At 41.4% G+C, this 24,816-nt stretch overlaps 2 protein-coding genes across 5 annotated transcripts; one reads left to right on the top strand and one right to left on the bottom strand.

Annotated features, from left to right (window-relative positions):
• Positions 1-589: 589 nt before the first annotated feature.
• On the bottom strand, positions 590-22,064 carry gabra6a (gamma-aminobutyric acid type A receptor subunit alpha6a). 3 transcript variants are annotated; one of them, XM_066666963.1, is made up of 10 exons: positions 22,007-22,064; positions 19,583-19,689; positions 18,902-18,969; positions 17,052-17,272; positions 16,304-16,386; positions 16,075-16,218; positions 13,492-13,644; positions 10,297-10,541; positions 5,949-6,190; positions 590-905 (listed from the first exon to the last, which is right to left on the bottom strand). In XM_066666963.1, exons 3-10 carry the CDS (start codon positions 18,902-18,904, stop codon positions 893-895), a joined length of 1,104 nt encoding a protein of 367 aa, XP_066523060.1. In that variant the 5' UTR covers positions 18,905-18,969; positions 19,583-19,689; positions 22,007-22,064; the 3' UTR covers positions 590-892. The 3 variants fall into 3 exon arrangements, with proteins under 3 accessions (XP_066523060.1, XP_066523059.1, XP_066523058.1); XM_066666962.1 differs by lacking the exon at positions 22,007-22,064 and adding an exon at positions 21,389-21,477; XM_066666961.1 differs by lacking the exons at positions 19,583-19,689; positions 22,007-22,064 and adding an exon at positions 17,636-17,707 and having other exon boundaries at positions 18,902-18,927.
• nudcd2 (NudC domain containing 2) lies at positions 21,649-24,757 on the top strand. 2 transcript variants are annotated; one of them, XR_010802113.1, is made up of 5 exons: positions 21,649-21,895; positions 23,188-23,236; positions 23,350-23,501; positions 23,657-23,768; positions 24,492-24,757. XR_010802113.1 is itself a non-coding variant. In XM_066666966.1 (4 exons), the coding sequence occupies exons 1-4, from the start codon at positions 21,707-21,709 to the stop codon at positions 24,573-24,575; spliced, it is 474 nt and encodes a 157-aa protein (XP_066523063.1). In that variant the 5' UTR covers positions 21,649-21,706; the 3' UTR covers positions 24,576-24,748. The 2 variants fall into 2 exon arrangements, 1 of the variants encoding a protein (XP_066523063.1); XM_066666966.1 differs by lacking the exon at positions 23,657-23,768 and having other exon boundaries at positions 24,492-24,748.
• The last annotated feature ends 59 nt before the right edge of the window (positions 24,758-24,816 follow it).

The following is a 24,816-nucleotide window of genomic DNA, read 5'->3' on the forward strand; positions in this document are numbered from 1 at the left end:
AAAATGAGAAAGAATCAGTGAAGCATTACATTTTATTTAAATTCTAAAGGCACCCCCTTGTGGATAAATTGTAGTCTGCTTAACATGAGTGAATGATTGAGATATATGCCTGTTCCAAGAGAGAAATATGAAGTGTGTGTGTGTGTGTGTGTGAGAGAGAGAGAGAGAGAGAGAGAAACAGAGTGAGTGTTTGTCAACTGAGAGAGGAAAAAAAGAGAGAGACAGGGCGCTAAATAAACAGAGAATGACAAAGACAGCTAGATGAAAGGAGAAAAGGTAATAAAGAAACAGGAGAAAGTAAGATTAAGAAAAATGGGGAAAGAGAGTGGAGAGATGTAGAAAAAACACAAGTGAATATAACTTCAAAATATATTGGAATGCTAATGGCGCCCCCTGTTGGAGAATCTTTGGCCTGCTGAAAACAATAGAGTGAGTTATTCACCAATTTCATGAGATGTTGCGCAGCTAAAAGTAAGGTGCAGGTCAGGGTGGGGGCAGAGAAAAAGTAAACCAGAGAAGGAGAAGTAGAGAAATAAAGAAAGAGAATGATTTTATTATTTTATCATTTATTTTATTGCAAAAATGGGAACATTTTTAAGTGTAATATATTAAGTTGATATCTACGTGTTTTAAAAATAATGCTGTTGTATTATTGTTATATTGTGAACGGTCTGAACAAAATCTCAATGTGAAAACCCTTTAAATTTTAATGTATGTCAATGGAACAAAATAATACTTTCAAATTATTGTTATTCTATTGAATTCAGAAAAGAGACGAGGAGGCTGAGAGACAGAGAGAAAGAGAGAGAGAGAGTCAGAGAGAAAGAAGAAAGCTGTAGATGCTTTTTCCTCGGCAGTGAATGAGCTGAGCCGAGCCGTGTGCTGGAGAAACTCAGTCGATCTCTCTGTAGAGATAAAAACACACAAAGGCACAAAACACAAGATGAGCAAAGATTACACCTCTACGAGGAAGTGTGGCATTGCATTGTGACGTCAGTGATTAATGTTTGATGAAAATCATTTGTTCTGAGAGTAAAATCATGGTCGGCAGCTCACAGAGAGCTGTTCGAAAGCCATTCCCTGCCTTGCCATTGTGCAATTTTATTCAAGCGGCAAGAAATCACCAACAAAACTCCCATTTGCTGCTCTCACGTACAAGCACACCGGAGCACGGGGCTTTGGGTGTGAGAAGTGCGTCAGCTCTAAAAGAGTGTGAGCTCTTCCAGCACTATTTTGGACTCAACTAGCTATTTAAGCCCCAATCACAAATCAGTGCCACTGCCAGGAAGGCAGCAACAGAGGCCTTCTAGCAGCTGCAACATGACAAGGAGACTGCAATCACCAAAACGACAAGGTACAGCTTTGTATTGCAGCTGTATCATGTCGTTCATCATTTAACCATGATACAGTTTCGCATATATACATATGAACCCCTGTTCCAATGTAAAGACAGTAAATCTCATAAGTCTCATTATGAGGTTTAAAGGCACACCTTATAACAAATTAATTCTGCTGTGGGTGCACCCACTGTGGACACAGACATTCAGCCGTGCACGCCCACTGTGTATAATCTCCATACAAAGCCATGACATAGAGTGGGACGCTCTGGTGCAGCTGCACTTAATTCAAAGGTCACTATGCTAAATGCTAACCATGGGCTAGAGAGCTATAAAACACCCCCAGCGCTGGGCTGTGGAGCAGTGGGGTTGTTTTTCTCTGGAGTGAATCAGCATGTTTTAAATGGATAGATTTTAAGTAAGTTCCAACAAAATCGACACTTGAGCCAAAATAACAAAATGAAAAATCTCTACATCTAAACACACCTGTTAGTTAGTAGTCTCTAGAGCAGAGCAGGAAAACACCTGTCTTTATTGGCTGTTTTTCACTGCGTGGTCCCTACTCTTCTCGGCTCCTGTTTTGCATTTGGCAAAGTGTGTGGAACCACGTACTTTTTATTCCCTGCTCACTTCTGCTTCCAAGCGAGTTGAGGCCAGATTAAAAGTGACATGTAAGCCTTGCGGAGCACTGATTGGCTACAGACACTTGCCAGTCACAACAAAATTCAGGTACACAGCACAAACGTGCCCTCTGTAAAATAGTAGGGTTACAGTAGATATCGCATTTGTTTGTATCCGACTCACAGCGGTAGCTGTTAAAATGACACTGTGGTCTTCTGAAGAGGTTTAAATGTTCCTCGAATTGGAGGCTGACAACAGAATCCAGCAAAAGGTGGATGAAGCAACAAGGAACGGAAAATCTCGACTGATCTGCGGCGCAGAGCTGGGTTCAGAAAAACAACCCAAATACATGATGAGTAAACAATATTTAAATGGTACTGCTGCTATTTATAAGGTTTCCACAGCCAGAGGTTCCCATTAGAGACAGTGTTTGCAATGGCAGTGGCTACATTCCAGGAGAAGTGGGGGTGATTATAGAGGAAAAGCTACCATATGATGGCATATTGTTAACGCGGGAGGATTTCTGGGGGAAGGCTATTTAACAAATGGAGAAGAAAACCCTAAATTAATTGACAGCAATGACTTGCCATTTGAGAACAATGAAATAAATGGTAAAACTAGCAAAATAATTAATGTGGCCCTCAAGATATATTTCCTGTCTCTGTTTGAAAAGGTAAATAAAATGGCTCTGGTATCCATTTTGTGATTCTAGCTCTGAGGATTGTTGGGCACTACTAAGATTCCTAGGTATTTTCAGGTGTATTTGTACAATGAACATTATATAGCATAGCATCATTGCTCAAGCCAGTTTTAAGTATCACTTCAGCCTGTTTGCATCATTAGATCATCTCTGTTCACAGTTTAAGCTAAGCTAATATGGCAGGAATCTTGAAATAGTATAAAGAATTTTTACAGGCTACCGTTGAGCTCTCTGTGAACACAAATATCGTGACAGTGCAAACCAAGAACAGTGTACAAAACATTGCTGTACAGTGTATGACTTGTGGCATGAAAAATCCCATAGGGACGCTAGCCAATATTAGCATTATTTATTATTAGTATTATATATTTAGATTAAAGGCTAAGTACCACTTAATGGACCTCCATGAATATTTCACATGATTTTAGTTACTGACAGATATAAGTATGAATTAAAATGAAAATAGCAGCTTAACTTGCTTTAAAACTGACAATTTTATTAAATTGACAAAAAAACCAGAGCTCGCTACGGAAATTCTTGAACGCAACCGTGACGTCACTGGTGGACAACAGCTGAACAACGCCGCGGTGAAACACCGTTATGACTGACTGTTATGACAGTATCTAGCTGATAGCTAAATAACCAACATTATTCATGACAATAGCCTAGCAATAAGCTAAACTCAAATTTAGAGGTACCGTTATTCTTGTAAATGTGATCGAAGTCGAACTCGAATTCATCAGACACTATAAACCTCCGTAACGCAGCTACGTAGCCGAGTATAATCTGAGCCACCGGGTTTAGCAAGTCAAGCTAAGGTTAACTAACACCTACAACTAACGCTACAGATAACGGAGTGAGCGGATGGTCCTTTCCAAAGTGCCCGTTTAAAGTTGACAAATTTAGTCCATTTTCTGGATATTTTGGGATCTTTGGGCCTTTTGTGCACAGATGTCCCACTGTACATTGAATTTGCATTAAATTAAGTGCAACATCTAGAGTTGTTGTCCACCATCTACGTCACAGGCAAGACGCCTATTAGAGTTTCCCAACACCGTTGGGGGGGGACCAACGGTCTTTTAAACCTTATTCCTTGAATTAGTAAGAAATAACATGTTTTCTGACTATCAATAAACACAAGCTAGGAACTCACATTCCACTGTGTTTATTTGTTTGACGCTTTCATACAGCTGGTGCTTAGCCTTTAAAGCCAATTAAAGAGCTCTTCAAATGGCTGGGATACCTTTAGCGAATGTTTATTTTGTGTGGTCAGTTCTGAGATACCCAGGGCAGACCTGGCCAGTTTTGATCAGCATTAATATGTCAGCATAGAACTTAAAAGTTTCTACATGAATAAAACATACAAAATCAACAGTTTTGTCTTTCAGTTGACTTACATTGAGCGGTAATTGTGCTGATGTAATATACTTATGCGTGCGGAAATGAAGCACATTTGAATGAGAAAGAGTCACTGCAGCACTTTTTTAAGTGTAAGTGTCGACTAGCCGCACCCTGAGCTCTTCTGGTTTTGTCTAGTCGGTCCCGAGGCTGTTTTTCACTCAGAAATTATTCATGCATTTACAGCTGAGCCAAAAAATTCAGATGAGCAGAGCATGCTGCTATTGTTTTAGGGGAACGTGAGCATATCTGTGTGTGCAGTGTGGGGGTGACTTAGCCTCAGCTGTTTACCGCAAAAAAAGGGAACAGATCAAAGAGCCCGGCTCTCACAGCTCCTCCGCAGTCAGAGTTTGATCATAGGTAAGGCTTCTGGTACTGGCTACTGGTGCAGGTTGTCAGAGTGCAAAACTCACAGTGAAAAGAATGGGGTGGGATTATTCAGCAACAAGCAAGGCATCACTTAGTTTTTGCACAGTAGTCAGATACTACCTTTTTTTACACTTCTCTGCTGTGAAATCTTTTCTGTTTTCTTACAGATACACTCCTGTTCAAGGAATGGCTAGTCAAAAAAATCAAGTATGCCTCTTCTATTTTGCTCAAATTTAAGCAATCAGCCAATACACGTTTGCTGCCTGAAGCTTGCTTTTTTAGTTGTTCACTCGAGCAACAAAGCTAACATAGCTAAGTAATGAAAGCCGATATCCTACAAATACCCACTGTGCAAATTGTAAACACAAATCATCATACGCTTGCCTCAGTCCGTGTCAGATGAATCTAAAAAAGAAAAAAGAAATAAAACTACACAGAACTGGGCTCCCAAGGGGTGCGATCAAAGCACTGGCACTATTTTCAGGAGCTTGTGAGTTCAGTCTCTCGTGATTTCATAGCCATGGCAAGTTAAAAGAGCAAGTTACCCTCACTCTCTCTCTCTGGTTAGGATTGCCCTCCCCCCATCACTCTGTATTGGCATCTGTTTGCCAGTATATCAGTGTTCTCCTGCAAAAGTGTTTAAATGTTGGTGGCAGTCTGAAAAGAAGAAGTGGCTGGCTCCATGTGGAGCTCCAGAGAACATTATTTCTGCTGACATAAATGATTTGTAACTCTGTAAATTGAGGGCGGCACGATGGTGCAGCAGGTAGTGTTGCAGCCACACAGCTCCAGGGTCCTGGAGGTTGTGGGCTCTAGTCCCGCTCTGGGTGACTGTCTGTGAGGAGTGTGGTGTGTTCTCCCTGTGTCTGCGTGGGTTTCCTCCAGGTGACTGTCTGTGAGGAGTGTGGTGTGTTCTCCCTGTGTCTGCGTGGGTTTCCTCCGGGTGACTGTCTGTGAGGAGTGTGGTGTGTTCTCCCTGTGTCTGCGTGGGTTTCCTCTGGGTGACTGTCTGTGAGGAGTGTGGTGTGTTCTTCCTGTGTCTGTGTGGGTTTCCTCCGGGTGACTGTCTGTGAGGAGTGTGGTGTGTTCTCCCTGTGTCTGTGTGGGTTTCCTCCCACAGTCCAAAAACACACGTTGGTAGGTGGATTGGCGACTCAAAAAAAAAAAGTGTCCGTAGGTGTGAGTGTGTGAGTGAATGTGTGTGTCTGTGTTGCCCTGTGAAGGACTGGCACTCCCTACAGGGTGTATTCCCACCTTGCGCCCAATGATTCCAGGTAGGCTCTGCGACCCTGAACTGGATAAGCGCTTACAGGCAATGAATGAATGTGTAAATTCAATATTAAACATCAAACCAACACCTCAGAATTGAAAGTTCAGTTAAAAATAAATGGAGTTAACTTCTTATTTAAATTTTGCTTAATCAAATCAAATACATTTTTGCTGAACAACCACTTAATAGAAAAGGCTGACACTTCTCTTCCTATTGTGTAACTAAAGGCATCTGGCCACAAGCTTAAACACACCTGGCGTTCACTACAGTGTCCTTGCTGAGGTAGATGTACCAGTAGATGAAGTTGAAAATGCCAAAGGCCACTGGGAAGAGGATGCGAGCATAGTAGTCGATGGGGCTGGTGCCAGCCAGCGTCATATTGGGAGGGACGGCCGAGCCCTGCTGGAGGAAAATGGGCAGACGGGCTTTGGGGGCTTCAGAGATGGAGCTCATCCTTTTCCTCACTCGACCTCCAACGCTGGGGTCAGATATTGTCTAGAGAAAAACACATCGAGAAGCACATTGAGAAACATGCAATTTCTTTTGCTGCAGTGGCGCTGCTAACATAAAGTGGCATATTCAAATTCATGCTCATTGTTTTGCATCCAATTTATTTTCCAAACTGTTTATATGAAATAAACATAATGAAAAACCACACGATGAAACCCCCCTACATTCTGTAGAGTCCAACATATTTATTTCTGAGAAAATACTAAAACAAAACTGCATTAAACGACAAATAAACAGCTGTTTGATGGATACTATGAATTGACACAGTCCGGTGTATAATACAACTTGAGCAAAGATTTTGAATTATTAGTGTCCCCAAACTTTTAAACTCCTGCCAGTATGTAAATATGATGAATAAGTGTGCTATTGATAATAAGAGTGACTCCATTGAAGACAGAGTGGAGAGAAACTGCCTGAGACTCAGTAACAACTTTCCTGTGTGCAAAAGCTGCTTACGTGCAGCTTTTTTTTTCAGCATTACAGGTGACGTTTAAAGCCCAGAAAGTGCTGAAACAACTCCATAGCAAGCCAAGATTACCTCTGAGTCGACTCACAGAGAACATGGCACAACATACATACACTGTTGCACTTTTTAGAAGGTGCTCCTTGAAGCACTTCTGTTGCCAACTGCAGCAAGATGAGCTGTAGGCTTCAGCAGATTCAAAATGAGTTTCTGTGGGGTTTTTTTAACCGAAATCAGCTATAAATAACTATGACTTCTCTATTATCTAGTGATTATTTATCCTTTAGAACCAAACAAGATGTCTAAGGAGCGACAGTGCCTTTGAGACCGATATGTAAACGACTTCTGTTCTGACTGGCTACCTTTTATATTGCCTTCCTCAAACGGCAGTCCAAGCTAAACTGTACAGAACAAATATAAATATTGCTGAAATTCCCAAGGACAGCAGAAATAAATCAACTTCAGCGGTGTTTGCTGAACATTACAGTGATCAGTCTGCTTTTTCACAAACAGAAACAGCACAGCGATTGATCATTTTCCCAATGTCCACTCCAAGTACCGTGCTACAGACTTCCTGCAGTGACAACACTCTTTATCACGTCAGCGTGATGGGCGGGGCTAAACCACCGTTGCCTGGATACTCCTAAACTACAGTAAAACCCTTTGAAAACTCAAGATGGGTCGTTGGCTGATATCAATATATTCAAAAAGCTATTAATACTACTCTCCACACTGTCTGAGAGGAGTAAAACCTGTCAAATGAACAGAGGGGCGCTTGGTGTTCAAGGGCTGTACGAGGGCTGTGAAAAATGCCTGATATTTGTTTGAAGCAAAGCTATATAGACAAAATCTTCACTGTGGGAGGATAGAGCACTGAGATACACATCCCCCTCCCAGTCAGAGAGGGGGGAACAGGAGGGTAGTGGATAGTATCTCGGCAGTGCACTCACAGGTAGCAGAGATTACGGAAGATCTCATGGAGTGTGGTTCTAATACGGAGGCTATTTTTAAAACACCAAGCATGAGCCGGCCACATGGGAGCGCTCTCTGGAGACTGTGCATGCCTGCAGCATTAGCATATCCAGCCTCAACACTACACACACTCATCACACATGTCCTGGTTCAGTTACAACTGTACAACAATATGGAAGTGTGTGAGAGCAATACAGAGGAGGCTGACGGCCTGGTGATGCTGGGTGAATATAAATGTTTAACCCTTAAAAGTTGTATTTAAAATTAACTGAAAGAAATTCTATCAAAAGGACAGATCCTAAACTTCCACAACTGGGGGTTTATTTTGGTTGTTTTTTTTTTTGTTGTTGTTAGTGAAAATGAATACATTTAATTACCGTAGTCAATTTTAGTCATTTAAAGTTTCACTGTCTGCGTTAGTGTAGTTCACACACCTAGCCACCAGAGGTCATATACCCTGTGTTCCAAATAATGAGTTAGTATAAGATTCAAGGCATCCTCCAGCAAACCCCCAGTAAACAAGGAACGTCACTGGACGTTCTAAATAGGTCTAAATGTAGTCTGCCCGTCAAGAACATATTTTAAACGTCAATGGACTTCCAAAATCCATCTTAATAAGTTAGTTAAGTGGTGACAAATTGATAATGTCAGTGGACGTCCAAAACGCGTTTTATACAAGTAATTTATTTCGGGACCAATTAATAACGTCAATGGACGTCCAAAATACGTCTAATAATCGTCTTTTCAATGTCTGTGTTTGGACGTCTTTTCAACTTTCAATTTCAACCTTAAGAGAACGTTGATTCAACGGCTAATTGTTTACTGGGCCAGAACAAAAAAGAGAAAGGCAGTCAAAGCCAGGCTGGATTTCCTAGGCACAGGAGGCACTCCTGCTCAAACCATCGCTATTCAATTAAGTTAAGTTTGCATTAAATAATTATGTACGCCTTATATATGCTGCTTAAACTGTCAGAGCCTTCAACTTATAGCTGCTTCCCATTTCAGAGCCAATTGCCAGGATCTGTCCCTGTTCTTTTATTTTGGTCTCGTTTTCTCCTTGTTCTCTTTTGTTTTGAGTAGGGTTCCTCCTCCTTTAGTGTCTTTAGCCACGCCCCTCACCTGTGACCTCAGTGTGATTGCTCACAGGTGTTGCCCCTTACTTGTTCCCTTTATAAGCTCTGTCTTCATGTTCTTACAGCAGCGGCTATTGCATTGAAATCTGCTTTGTTTATTAAACTTTGTGTTTTAATCATGTAATCGAGCATCCCGTGACAGCAATAAAAGAACATAAAATTGGCTCCAGACGTCTGTTGGTTGATATGTAAAATCTTTGACATGTGGCAGGCCATAGTTCATAGGAAACAAATGGTGCATCCCAGACGGTGGTCAGAACTCCTTCTGAGTGTTGGCTTTTCTCAGTGCTTTTTCTTTATTCTGTCCCAGAATATTTTCCATACCACAGTAACCTTTGGACTGCTCGCTGGGGTCTAGGCCCAGATGTCTATAAAATTTCTCTCTGACAAAATCTACTGTGAAAAGAGCTATATAAATAGAACTGTGGTGCACAGCCACGCCAAACTGCAAAAAGAGCTGTCACACTCATCACACAGACCAGAAACCATGTCAATCAATCCATGAGCAGAGGGACATCTACGGGGAACTAAATCCATCATTCAGTCCAGAGCATGTGTCTTTAGACCCCTAAAGCTGCAGCCCGTTATTGAATTATTAACCTTAAGACTTATTTATCAGTATCTTATATTTAAGCTGTGTAATTATGAGAGTGAATAACTGAAGTGTGGACAGTCAAAGACCTTTAACGTTAAAACAAGGGCTTAAGGCAAAACTATAACATATTTTAAGTTATTGTTACAATATACAATACATTCAATTGCAAAAAAAGACAAGAAAAAAAACAACAGGAGAATAAATAAAAATAATACAAATTAATTAATATGACAATATTAGAATGACATCCAATTGGCTGTTAATGAGTTGTTTATATGGTGTGTGGGTTTCCTCCGGGTGACTGTCTGTGAGGAGTGTGTTGTGTTCTCCCTGTGTCTGTATGGGTTTCCTCTGGGTGACTGTCTGTGAGGAATGTGGTGTGTTCTCCCTGTGTCTGCGTGGGTTTCCTACGGGTGGCTGTCTGTGAGGAGTGTGGTGTGTTCTCCCTGTGTCTGCGTGGGTTTCCTCCGGGTGATCTGGTTTCCTCCCACGGTCCAAAAACACATGTTGGTAGGTGGATTGGCAACTCAAAAGTGTCCGTAGGTGTGTGTTGCCCTGTGAAGGACTAGCGCCCCCTCCAGGATGTGTTCCTGCCTTGCACCCAATGACTCCATGTAGGCTCTGGACCCACGGTGACCCCGAACTGAATAAGCGCTTACAGATAATGGATGAATGTATTGGTACTGTTAAAAGTAATAAAAATAAACAAGAAAAATCTTTTAAAATGATCAAGCATAATATGACATCTTTAATCTATGTCATGTATCCAGTATTGCGGGTTGTTGTTTAAAGGTCAGTATTATTCATCTAAACCAGTAATTCTTCATTGTTCTAGGAATACTAAAGTGTTTTGCAACCTAAATTTTCATGAAAAACAAAAACATACCGTGTTATTTCCCACTCCTAATCCTGAGAATGCAGTTTTTACCGATTCATCGTCGTCACTGCCCTCAGCTATGGACTCCAGCACAGATCCTCTGGAGAGTCTGCGTCTCATTCTGTTGGCCTCCAGAGTGGAAAAGTAGTTAACAGCAGCAAACTCCACAAGTGCAGAGGCCACGAAGGCAAAGCAGACAGCGATGAACCAGTCCATGGCTGTGGCGTAGGACACCTTGGGCAGGGAAGAACGAGCACTTATGCTCAGAGTCGTCATGGTCAGGACAGTGGTGATTCCTGCAGGTCAGAGCCACAGGAAACACAGGTCAATAAAGTCAGAAATACAACTCAAATTTTCATCTACAATAAGAAATGAAAACATTTCGGGGGTTACATATTACAGAGGACACCTTTGCTGATGACTAAAACATTGATTAGAGCAGATTGGACAAGTTGATCATGCAACACTTCAGGTTCAAACCCTGCAAAGGAAATTTACTTCAGATCCCTGTTTTTCATAAACATTCCTAGACTGATTAAGCCTAGTGTTATCCCAGGACTATTGAATGCTTAATTCACAGGAAACATGGGTAAATATGATCATTAACAGATCAGACTTTGGACATGTTTTCCTGCTAATCAGATAATTAAACAATTATAAGTCAAACTTTGTAAAAGATCCTTATATTTTACACCACTCATGGTCTGTAAACATTGCACGGATGACTGGTCTAATGCAATCCTAGGACTTGTTATTGTCACCGTTACTGTTGATGAATAAATTTGCACCAAACGTGGGGTAAATATGATCATTAACACATTAGGTTTTTCCTGTTTTGTCTTGCATGTCAGATAATGCCACCAGATAAAGTCAGATAAAGTCTAAGGCTTGTCAGAGATGCCGTTACTGGTCATGAAATAACATGAGCTGGTGCAGGTCATAATTAATTAAACATGAACAACAGTAGGTATAGTGCAGTGGGTACAGCTGCTGACTTCAACACAACACAGACCAGGTTTCCAGTCCCTCTCTGAGTAAGCACACCACACAAACTGAAGTCCTTGGGCAAGAATCCTAACTCATTAGTTGCCCAGATTTACAAATTAAATTAACATCAGATAACAGCATCTGCTAAGAGCCACAAGTGTAAATGAAGCAGTCATTGGTCTACAATTAAATATCTGTTTTGACTTTATTACTAATATAACATGCACTGACTTGTACAACTAACTATGAAGAGGAACAGTGCTGAGAGAAGTCTGCTGTATTCAGTGATGTGGGGTAACTGGCGCCCTCTGTAGGCCGGAGGGGAAGTTTTCTGAAGAAAGAATTGGACGGGAATAGCAAAACATCATAAACTTCATAAAGGTTGCAGACATTCCTCCTTAGATAGGGGTTTAAGGAACAAAAATCAACATTTTACAAACAAAACTGCCAAAATGGGACACTCTGGTTTTGATTCACATGAGCCAGACAAGGTCAGATGTCTACAAACATTAGCCCGTATAGGCTAGTTATGATCTGTGTCGTGTTGATTTGTAGTTTTCAGGACTTCAGGAATGCAGCTGTTTTGTTCAGTGAATTTTATATTCTAATTTTCAAGTTTTATACATATTTGGTGAGCAGATGTCTCTGTGTTTTTTAAAGTATTAGAGTTTCAGTCATGGGCTCTGCTGAACAAATGCAGACAACCAGAGCTTCAGACATCATAAAGCTATAAAGCTAAGGAACCAGTGCCATCAACTTGCCAGGCAGGGCTTTCAAACTGCAGATGAGTGTCAGGGGGTGGGTGGAGAGAGAGGCAGGGACTGTGAAATCTATGAAATACTTGTATTTATTGAGCATATGAAAATAAAACTTCTGAAACTTGAATTTACATAAAAGCTATTTAGTCCAGGTTAAGTGTAAACAATAATTCAAACATGCTACTCCTGTGAACTTTTCACACTTGATTAACAGGATACCGGGGAACTGTAAATGTTTTCTGTCCTGTAGACTCTAGAGGACTAGAAATCCGAGTAGCTTCCAGATTTAAAGGGACACTCCATCAGTTCTGTTGTAGACATTTCTATTAGCTTTCTCCAGCAGAGCTACAGTAGAATCCAGGGTGAGATTTTCCAGTTTAAAGATTATGAACCACCTAACTGAATCTTGTATGCAACTCCTTGTAGGTAAATTTGTGGAGGCAAGCTGTTTTGAATTTATATATTTTTTAAATTGATAAGATAATGAACATTTAGTGGTGAATAAAACTAAAACCACTGAGTACAGTTTAGTTTGCACTAATGCTGGCTTTGTTTATTTATTAATAGTTTTTATATACATCAGAGCGGCACAGTGGTGAGGCAGGTAGTGTCACAGTCACACAGCTCCAGGGACCTGGAGGTTGTGGGTTCGATTCCCCCTCCAGGTGACTGTCTGTGAGGAGTGTGGTGTGTTCTCCCTGTGTCAGCGTGGGTTTCCTCCGAGTGACTGTCTGTGAGGAGTGTGGTGTGTTCTCACTGTGTCTGCGTGGGTTTCCTCCGAGTGACTGTCTGTGAGGAGTGTGGTGTGTTCTCACTGTGTCTGCGTGGGTTTCCTCTGGGTGACTGTCTGTGAGGAGTGTGGTATGTTAACTCTGTGCCTTCCGAGTGACTGTCTGTGAGGGGTTTGGTGTGTTCTCCCTGTGTCCACGTGGGTTTCCTCTGGGTGCTCCGGTTTCCTCCCACATTCCAAAAACACACGTTGGTAGGTGGATTGGGGACTCAGAAGTGACCTAAGTGTGAGTGTGTGAGTGAATGTGTGAGTGTGTGTGTTGTCCTGTGAAGGACTGGCGCCCCCTCCAGGGTGTGTTCCCGCCTTGTGCCCAGTGATTCCAGGTAGGCTCTGGACCCACCGCGACCCTGAACTGGATAAGCCCTTCATGAATTAATGAATGAATGTATGAATATACATCAGAGTGCCCCTTTAACAATCAGTATGCAGATTTCACCATAACTCAAAAGTGGAGATCAATCAACATTTTCATTTTATTATCGGATACATTTGTACTATTGCTCTGTTCTAATATCTAATCTATGGTTGATGTAAACAATAACTCTAAAAATAATTCAGAAAAGTACAAATCACATTGTGTAAGTCATCATTGCACATAAGACATAGCATGTGATTCCAAACTTATGATTGCTAGCGTGAACACAGCAGATAGTGGTCTGCTTCAAAAAACATGCCATTTTCCTGACACTAAAATAGAGGCAGTTTTCCTACCAGCCACAGTGCGAGCGGGGACAGACTCCTTGTTGATCCAGAAGGCCACCTGGGACAGCACCACCACCATGATGAGGGGGATGTAAGTCTGGATCAGATGATAGCCCAGCTTCCTCTGGAGGAAAAAGTGAACAAGCTGGACAGAGTAATCACCTGAAACAGAGTGAGGACATGTCAGCGAGGGCAAAGGAGGGCACTTTTTATTAGGAGATTTTTCACACTGAAAATTGTATGTGGTATTTGTTTGAAAAGTGCTGTACTAAGAAGAATGCAAGGTTCTTATGTGTCATGTTCTACACTATGGGTTTGAAAGGATGCAAAACTGTCGTAAATCTCTTTTTGGGGCAGCCTTGGCCTGGAGGTTAGGGACCGGGGCCTATAACCTGAAGGTTGTCGGTTCAATCCCTAGAACTCGCAGGTCATATCTGAAGTGCCCTTGAGCAAGGCACCTAAACCCCAACTGTTCCCAGTGGCTAGGGCTGCCCACTGCTCCAGGTGTGTGTGCTTAAGGTCCCTTAGCGTTCACTAGTGTGTGTGTGTGAGAATGTGTTTCACTGCACGGATTGGGCTAAATATGGAGATATTTTAATGATTCGTATTCTTTTGAGAAATCTCAGTGAAAGTCTCCTAAAAGGACTAGAAGTTGTAAGAATGGCAGTGATGGACAATGGACAACACTGAATACTAGAAATATAAAATGAAGTTGTTGAGGCTTCTTTGCTTTAAGCAGTTTAACCTGGTGTTAATTAATATCTGAAATTAATTAATAGACTGAAAATGCAATTATTGGAGGCTGGTCTCTTACTACATTTCTGTGTTATATTTTGTTTGTGATACAGTGGTGTACACATTTCTGAGCTGAGGAGAGTAAGGGAGGGAGAGTGGAGCTCTGTATCCCCTCTGCTGTTTAACTGGGGCAAAGACCCGGCTTTTGGGCCTGCGCCTGATCTACTGTCTCTGTGCCTCACTGATCTGATGGGTCCTCAGCAGGGGGACAATGTTTTTTGCCTGTCCATAAATCTCCCCCTCACAGGCCCTGCACGGCCCTAGAGCCGGAGAGAAGCTTTAGCCTTCACTGTTCTTTTTAAAGACACACACACACACACACACAGATACACAATAGCACAAATTAGCCCTGACCAGTTAAGCATCTTACACTGCCGCTCAGGGAAGCATTTGGCCGGCAATATGCCCACAATTACACTGGAAAAGTCACTCTTTCTGCTGCTAATTGGCACTCTTTTAGCTACAGTAATTGGCAGTGTAGGAGTCTAGGGGTGTATATCTCCGACGGGATGGTTCAATTCGATTAAGGAGAAATCAGTAAAGGACAACCATGATGCTATCATTTTGATAAAAGTCAAAATTAATTTGATAATTCACTCAATACAAATGGGGATAGTTCTGTATTCAATACATACTCTTCCTGGCAGTATTTCTTGCTGTGCGTGGTATATCTAGGTGACCAGTATTAGCAGAAAAAACATAGTCAGCCAGTCCCTGGATAAACCAGTTTATGCTCCACAGAGTAGGCCCTCCACAAAGGCCTTGTATAAAATTGGCTTAGTACAGAATCACTGACTCCTCCAGGCCACTAGGACTAGGTTTTAAAGAAAAAAGAATCACTGGAGAACATGGCTGGTAAGTCCTTTAGATTGTTTATATATTAGGGTGACCAGACCTCCCTGGGGAGGGGATGAGGTCACGCCCCTCGCTGCCGTTGTATGCTTAGCTGAACCTATGTGTGCTTTTCGGTCCTTTACACCTTTATTTACTACACAAAACATGGGAATTTCTTTTTTAATTCATCAGAGTACTTACATTTACGTTTCGGCATAGCTGCTCGAGATGAGGGTAGGTACATGAGCTTTGCCTGATGTAAACAAAGACTACTGACGTGCAGACTGACCAATTAAATGTTTACAGAGAAGGTTATCGACCAATAACGGTAGCTCTACAGTCAGACCGTCCAATCAGAAGATTTTAGGCTACTTTTACTCCCCCTTCTCACTCAAGCGAACCAATCGGAGTAGGGGAGGGCGGGACTAGTTTGTCAACGAAAAGCTTCTCGAAGTTCTACGTTAGCTCTAGAAAAACAATTGTAAAATTCCACCCGGACATTTTTTTAAGTCTAAAAAAGAGGACATGTCCGGGTAAAAGAGGACGGCTGGTCACCCTAGTCAATACTAATCACAAAAAATGTCCTCATAGCTTTTAATTCAAATTACATCTGGTAATTCAGTACATCTGGTCTGTTCCAACTTAATTCCAACTTTACAGGAGAAGAAAAAACCCTCATAACTTTCTATAGAAGTGAAAGTGAAAATATGTTATTCCAAGTAATTTTGGAGCATAACTATTGGTTCATTCATCATGACATTTTCATACAATCTGAAGGACAGCGACTGTGTGTGGTAAACTAAAAATGGAGATACATGTTTTTAATTGGGCAGCGACAATGCACACTTTATGACTTTAAGTACTGTCACATGTTAAAAGTCATTATATACTTGATATATTTTTGCCATCGTGCCCGTATTGTAATTCATCAGTCATCATCCAACCACGATCACGAGCACCTACCTGTAGTGACCTTCAGTGTTTCACTTGACAACTTTTGTCCCATTAGGTCATACTGCAGTAAACTGGAGGACTCAGGGGGTATGTCCACGGACGCCTCCAGGCCCTTCCTCCATGTGTAAACAATCTCCTGGTTGGTGTAAGCAACTACAAGCGAGGTATAAAGACAGTGAAGTCCGAGCCAAATCAAGAGACTCTGTGGTGTTGATGGTGAAGAGTGAGCAGTACTTACAGCTTCCAAACCGGAGTGGGCAGATATGACCATCCATAGGAAAGTCCATCAGCTTCATCGGGCAGTCAGCAATTACAGTCAGCCTGTAATTATGAAGATTATCAACCTCTTCAAAGCTAAGTTTGACAGAATGATTCACAGTAGGTGGATCTGAACTTTCAAAGTGGCTCTGTCAATTAGATTTTAATTAAAGCAGTTTATAATAAATGGTAAAAGACAGTGGGTTATACTCTAGAATGAATCTTCTTCGTGTTAAGAAACATTCTGACATTCTGAAACATACTGACATCTATTGACCTGGATGTATAACAACTTCTGTACTAAACCTATTTTAAATATGAGTGCCTCCATGTGTGGAACAATGTTCAGCAAGAACTGGTGCATCTAGAAGCTACAAAGCAATTTGATTGTTTAATTTCTTGCTCCTTTTCTGGTAAAATGACTTAATAACTCTTTAAATTATAATTAAATACAGCAGTGCTGCATTAAAAATCACAATGTATTAATAGTAATGTGATGACTCTGTAATATTTACTATTAACTTTGATACAATCCACTTTTGGAAGCAGCCAATGGTTTACAAAAGCCAACGTAGAATGGACACACAGCTCAATATTGTGAGGAAACTAAAAATAGCATAATTTAGCACATCCTCTCCATATGCTCCATAACAGTCTCTTGGCGATCTCTTAATTAAGTTTCCTGCTGCTGTTTTGATCATGGGGTTGGTCATGACTTTTTGATGTACCTCATGGTGTAGAACACAGTGCCGTTCTGCATGATACGCAACATCTTGTTGGGGCATGTTGTGTTGTGTGCCAGAGATTTCTTCGCGTTGCGGAAAAAGGTGTCAGGGGTCCAGATCTTGTCCAGCATTCGGTTGTTCAGCCGCAGGATTTCAATGGGGCCCTTGAATGCCAACCTCTTGTCCACCCACATTTGACGGAAAAACATGTCCATGGTGAAGTCCTATGTGACAGAAACATATGCACAGAACATTAAATAATGTTTTTTAACAAAAGAATTCAGACACAATTCATGAATCATTACATTTACATAATCAAATACTTTCTGAGGTGGACTAAGTGCAGGTCTGAAGAAAGTATGTAATTTGTATTTAATCATAAATCATATTAACTGGGATTTTTCACTGAAATTACATTTGTCATTGTACAATGGACAAATGTACAGTGAAATGTGTCTTCCGCATTTAACCCATCTGTGGCAGTGAACACACACACACACTAGTGCACCAGGGGCTGTGAACACACACCCAGAGCAGTGGGCTGCCATCCTCCCGGGGAGCAGTTGTGGGTTCGGTGCCTTGCTCACCTGCACTTCAGCCATGGATTGAGGGAGGAGGACAGTGCTGTTCCTTCACACCCAAGGCCCCCAATTTTCCTGCTGGTCATAGGAATTGAAGTCTTAAGCCCTCTTCCCTAACTATTAGGCCATTACTGCCCACACAACTATAGATAATCTGACTGCAAATTGACACCATAACCGCTGTAACCGCTTATCCAATTCAGTGCTGCGGTCGGTCCGGAGTCTACCCGGAATCACTGGACACATGGTAGGGCGCCAGTCCTTCACAAGGTGACTCACACATACACTTACACCTACAGACACTTTTGAGTCTCCAATCCACCTACCAACGTGTGTTTTTGGACTCTGGGAGGAAACTGGAGCACCCGGAGGAAACCCACGCAGACACAGGGAGAACACACCACACTCCTCACAGACAGTCACCCGGAGGAAACCCACGCAGACACAGGGAGAACACACCACACTCCTCACAGTCAGTCACCCAGAGAAACCCACGCAGACACAGGGAGAACACACCACACTCCTCACAGACAGTCACCCAGAGAAAACCTACGCAGACACAGGGAGAACACACCACACTCCTCACAGACAGTCACCCGGAGGAAACCCACGCTCCTCACAGACAGTCACCCTGAAGAAACCCACGCAGACACAGGGAGAACACACCACACTCCTCACAGACAGTCACCCGGAGGAAACCCACGCAGACACAGGGAGAACACACCACACTCCTCACAGTCAGTCACCCAGAGAAAACCTACGAAGACACAAGGAGAACACACCACACTCCTCACAGACAGTCACCCGGAGGAAACCCATGCAGACACAGGGAGAACACACCACACCTCCTCACAGACAGTCACCCGGAAGAAACCCATGCAGACACAGGGAGAACACACCACACTCCTCACAGACAGTCACCCGGAGCAGGAATCGAACCCACAAACTCCAGGTCCCTGGAGCTGTGTGACTGTGACACTACCTGCTGCACCACCGTGACTCCCATATTGTCACCATATAAATCAAAAATAACTAGAACTGCTAAACATTCATACACCCTGCAACATAAACAAACAGGTAGTATTTCCTCGTCTAAGGATTAAATGTAGTGTTTGGACATGAATGTGTTCAAAATTACTGCTCTATTGTGTCTCTATAGAGTTACACTCACTGCCTGGACCACAGTGGTAACAGACTAAAACTCAGCAACAAGGAATGACAAAAGAAATGAAGAAAAGCTAATGGACTTGTCATGGTCAGTGGTTTACTCACCATTTCAACATCTGACACTGGACCAAAGCTGGTGACAAATATGTCTGTTTTGACTTCAGTCACTGAAACTGCAGATGCAACAGCACTGAGAAACGACTAGTAGTATCAGAAAATATAAATAATACCAATAATTTGATGTGTTTTAAACCAAATTAAATGTAACAGGGAATTCCACTGCATAATTAAATTCATGAGAAATGAGTGTTATTCAAAGTGTTTTTTATGGAATGGTTTGCTGTAGAGAAATGATATAATTATAATATATATATTGTTCAAATGTGTCCAACACTTTCTATATGTAATGTTCATTATAGTAACACCTCTCTGCCCAGAGTACGTCTCTGCATATTTAACAGCAGTGTCTCAGAACTCAGACGATGTATTTTAAAGAATTGATGTAGGTTTCACAGGCCTTAAACTCTTCATGTCATGTTGGACTGCTAACAATTTTTATTCAGTAAGCTTCTCTAGAGCAAAACACTTCACATCAAATCACTCTGAGTGATCTTTTTACTTGTTTAAGACTGAATTATGGAGAAGTCCTGTAAAATTAATGGAACTCACCTTGAACTTTTATGTCTGTTAAGCATCACAGGCTACATTTGTCTATAAAAATGTTACAAAATAAATCCTGTATATCGTAAGGACTTAATACTTAGGATATTCCTGAAGGGAACTCACCTCCAGATCCAGGACGCAGGCGGTTGTCATATCCTTCAAGAAGTTTGTCCAGAATCCGTGTGATGTTCTCTGAGCTGATTTTAACATTTCCTATTACATCACCAACACTGAGGAGACAAGAGAGACACTTGCAACTGAGTTTTCTCTGAGGGTTGCGGTGGTGGTGATAATAACACACATTTTGTGCAATGTTTGATTACACAGGTATTTCCAGTGCAAACCCACTAATGAATTCACACGTGGATCCAAGGTTTTTACATAAAACAGTGATTAACACAAAGAAGTTAAATGCCTGTCTGTTCACAGGGCATTCAAGCTATCATGAATCAATGTCTAATGCAGCAGACATTGTATTCTTAACTGTTCCATGTAATAACACTCCGTCATTTAGGTTTTAGGGGCATTAAGCTCTTCAGATGTCTGGTTCCTATTGCCACCACTGTAAACAATGCTCTAAAACAGAGCATTTCACAATCAAACCATGCAAATTTGACCATTTAACTCTGGAGAAATTAAAAATAAAAGTCATTCCGACCTGTCATGTAGTTCATGTATCTTTCCAGTGTTACAAAGGTAATATCTTATGTTTCAGAAGGCTATAACATACCTGGTCAAGAGCAACAACGCTAAAATATAGCTCATTTTCTCCTCCCTCAGCCAGTGCCTATTTCATTACCAGGAGGAATCCATATCTTCGGTGCGAGCGTGTGAGATGAAGCCGTGTGTGACTCTGGGCAAGTGTTTGAGTTGTTTAAGGTGAGATCATGGAGAATAATCGAGTTAAAGGATTAAGAACATCCTAAGTAACTAGGTTTGGAAAAGAGCAGACCTGGTTTAACCCAGCTATGACAAACACCACTTAAAAGCTACAGTTACAGCCTACATTATTTCATTCAAATTCTGGAGCATTACCTGTTCATCTAAATTAATCATTGCATGTTTTAAAAATTAAAAGAAAAACCCTGCTCTTGTAATTGAGGGCCTGTAACACAAAGATTTGGGACAGATCTCATGGAATACTTTTTTGGTGAATAAGGATTTTCAGAATAAAACTATTTGTTGTTGAGGCTAATAGAGGTTTAGATGAGTTTAATTATATCAAAAATATTTGTTTTTTGTTTGCATGGTGGCACAATAGGTAGTGTGGAGTTGAGCCATGCTCCGGGTGACTCTGTCTGTGAGGAATTTGGTGTGTTATCCCCTTATCCACGTGGGTTTCCTCCCAGAGTCCAAAAACACACGTTGGTAGGTGAAGTGTCTACTCAAAAATGTCTGTAAGTGTGAATACGTGAGCCCTGCGAAGGACTATCTCCCCCTTCAGAGTGTGTTCCCGCCTTGTGCCCAGTGATTCTGGGTTGGCTCCAGACCCACCACGACCCTAACAGACAATAAATACGTTAATTAAAAAAAAAGGTGATGTAACACAGCAGCAAACCTGCCTCTGCCCTAACGTTTTTGAGTTGTATTGCAGGCATTAGATTCTCTTTGAGTTATTGACAGCTGCACTATGGTATAATGTGTTTCTTTCTGGGATACAGTTGGATTCAACATTAGTTTGTCTGATTATTTGTCACTTATGACTTATCAGGAAGTGGTGTAAGCCTGTATCTACACACAAGAAAACAGCAACATATTTTTGCAAGTTCCTACCCAATATTTCTAAATTATACTATAATACTAGTCTTAAAATACATGTTCTAACACATATAAACAAAGAGTGTAATGAGTCAGTTTTTGATAATTGAACAGAAATCCCTTAATGTTGTTTTATAGGTAATTAGTACAATGTCCAAACATGTCCTTTACATTTTGAATGTCTGCTGTGTCCAGTGCAGTTCCCGCTCTTTAACACTAGGTATCAGTGTAAATCTCTGTGAACTACAGCTTCACAGCGCAGAAACAGAAGAGGGAAGCTGGTAGAAAGTGTAGGAATGGTTGAAAACTCGTTAGAGTGGCTCTCGAGTCTGTTATTGAGATATTAGTTTGTTAAATCTGGACTGTTTGGGCCGCGCAGAGCCGTTAGGGAGAGCTCGGGGGTTTCCGTTGGCCTGAGCGGCCGGCTAGCTAACACTCTAGCTACACAAAACAACAACATTACATCAGTCCTATCAGAAATACAGAGTGATGTCGGTCCATTTTGAAGAAAGAAGCGGTGTTGTTCCCTGTAAAACTCCGTGGGGGTCGTGGTACCAGACCATGGAGGAGATTTTCATAGAAGTTAACGTCCCGCCGGGAACATCCAGCAAAGACATCAAATGTAAACTTGAGAGCAAAGAAGTGGAGCTCAGCGTCAAAGGACATGAGATATTCAAGGTAACGTTAAAGACACAACACATACATTTCAGATATATTACTTAGCTAACACAAACAGAGACGTGTATTTAATTCACATTCCCAGGACATTGCAACGAAACGCAGTGATACCCGTGGGTATTCAGGTCACACAAAACACTCAGAGGTCTCAAAGGTGCAGCCCACCTGGGCACCATCGAGTTTTGTTCTTAAGTTAAATGTTGGCCTTGCATATGGAAGGCCCACAGGGTCAGCGATGAGACCATAATGGCTTAAACAGAGCCAATATGGGAAGCCCACCTGAAAACACAAACTCTCGCTAAAATAAGCCAACTCATTTTGGGCCCATGTCAGCCCCTAGAGGTTACTGGGCTGCCCACATTAATCCCATGTAAGCATCTCACTTAAGCCCTACTAATGGAACTGCAATGAAATTCATGAAATTCCTCCTTTTAAATGTTTAAATCTCTGCATTTAACCCATTTGTGGCAGGGAACATGCACACATTCATACCTTTAACAGCAGGCAGTCACCCTCTGTGCCTGGGCAGCATTTGGGGGTTATACACCTTTCTTAAGGAGACAGTGCTGTTCCTTCCCTCTTCCTGCCTCCAAATTACCTGCTAGTCGAGAGAGTTGAACTGGTAGACTTAAGGTCCCACATCAGCTAAGTTAACTTTTAGTCTTCTGCTGCCTCAATCCTGCCTCATGCATCACTCAGAGATTTGTACAGGGTTCAAATGGACTTTTGAAATCTGAATGAAAGATTGTAATGAGTCAGTTCACCTATTCTATAGTGCACAGGGATTTAGTTATACGGCCTCAGCTGGTATGACCTCAGAAGTCAAGGATGGACTGAAATGGGACACTCAGCAGCAGGTTCACGTACATCTAAGGTCACCACACTCAACACCAAGCGTTGGCTAGAGACACTTAAAGCCCCCATTCATAGGCTGTGGAGCAGTGGGAGTGTGAAAGTGGTGTTTGTGATCTAGATCTAATCAACCAACATAAATATCGGACCTCACTCATTCATCTGCTGATCCAAGGATTTTTATTATTAGCATTATTGCATAATCAATTGGATATCAACTGGAAACATGTTTTTTTTTCAGAAGTGATTTATTATAACAATGACAATTATGTTCATTTACTACATATTTTCTGCTGGAAAGAAATTTAAAAATAGTATTTTCTGCTCATTTAAGTAAACAATTTCGGTTTGTTTGCTGACATTAACATGTGCCATGACTTTTGATGTTGATTGATTACACATGCTATAAGCGCCATAACAAAAAGAGTCCATTTCCACAGGGAAAGCTGTCTGGAACAACAGTGGGTGATGAAGCGACATGGACATTAGGTGAGATTATTTTTACTCAGCAAATAAATTAGTAGTGGTTTTTAAATTAAATAATTGAAACCTAATACACTGGTCATGTTCGTGTTTGAGACTTTTCTCCAAATCCTCTTCAGAGGACAAAAAGCTGATCAGGATAGTCCTAATGAAGACCAACCGTGAGGCTGGAAACTGCTGGGCTTCACTTCTGGAAGGACAGTTCGCTGCCGACCCATGGGTACAGGATCAGATGCAGAGAAAACTTACACTGGAGAGGTTCCAAAGAGAGGTAAACACACACATCTGTTTGCCTTTATTCCTGATTCTGGAGACCCCTAATCAACTGGCCAGTCAACAAAGCTAATCAGAATAGATGCTGGTGTTGCAGTTCCTGTTCAAGAAATACTGATCCCAGTGTACTGTTTTGATTTGATTTATTAACAGTTCCTCTTCTGAGATTATGTGGCTTCTTTAGGACAGAGAAAACACTAAGATGCGCTCCACTGAGAGACTATAGGACAAGAATTTGACCATCTGAGACAGAGCATGCCCACAAGTATGAACGCAAGTCTCTGGGCCCGTTTACATGTGTTTTTGGTTATCAGTTCATATTTGGATTTCATTGATCTCACACAAAGCCAGGTGTAAACACCACTTTAAGACACATTGTATTTGGATTATGATTGGATCATGTAAACCATTTTCAGAGGGGCATGCAGTGTGCACACAACAGGCACTGTTGGGAAAGAAATTAATTACCCAGTCAAATAGGGAGCACATTGTCAGAAATATTGGTGGCTCTTGTTGCAGTGTCTCTCATGAGCCAATTTACTGACCTGACTATCTCACAAACAGCTGTTCAAGTTCTATAACACAGGTAGACAAGAGTTTAAAAAAAATTTTTGGACAATGCTAAATGCAGTGTAACGTTATCAACATACACAAAATGACCAAATGCTTTTAGAGAACAGGTTATTCACAATTTCTTCTAAAATCTAAAATTTGTGCAGCAAAAACCTACTTTTCCTCAGCACATTTGATACAGATGTCCATATTTGGTTGTTTCAGGGACAGTCAAGCTACTACGTTGTATCATGTCATTTGGATTGGTTACTTGTGTGGTGTGTAATAACCTGGTGGTGTTACAGTAGGAAACCAAAAATAATTTCTGGCTTAACTTTTTAGCTTTATTAAACATTTTCTTAATGGAAGAGTGAGTACCAGTTCTCTGTCCTGAAGCCATTCAAGTCAGTGACGCATGTTTTCTTGCTTTGAACAGAATCCTGGATTTGACTTCAGTGGTGCTGAAATTTCTGGAAACTTTCATGGTGGAGGACCAGACTTGTCCAGTTTACAGAAGTGAAACTACATGCAAGCATTGGGACTTTAAAAAATTGCCCAAAAACACACAACACTTCCCAGATATTTTTTTTTTTTGCACTCTGACCATGCAAAGCTCAGGCTGTCAGTGTTAAAGCCATACTCAGTCACAGGAAGCCTTGAAGACATTTTTGTTTAGTTTTCCAGATGCCAATGCTGTGTAAATTGTGGATTTATAATAAATCTGTAAGTTATTCAAAACAATGACTAGTTTGACTAAAGAC

The sequence above is a fragment of the Hoplias malabaricus genome, chromosome 4 (assembly GCF_029633855.1).
Source record: "Hoplias malabaricus isolate fHopMal1 chromosome 4, fHopMal1.hap1, whole genome shotgun sequence".
Classification (NCBI taxonomy): domain Eukaryota; kingdom Metazoa; phylum Chordata; class Actinopteri; order Characiformes; family Erythrinidae; genus Hoplias; species Hoplias malabaricus.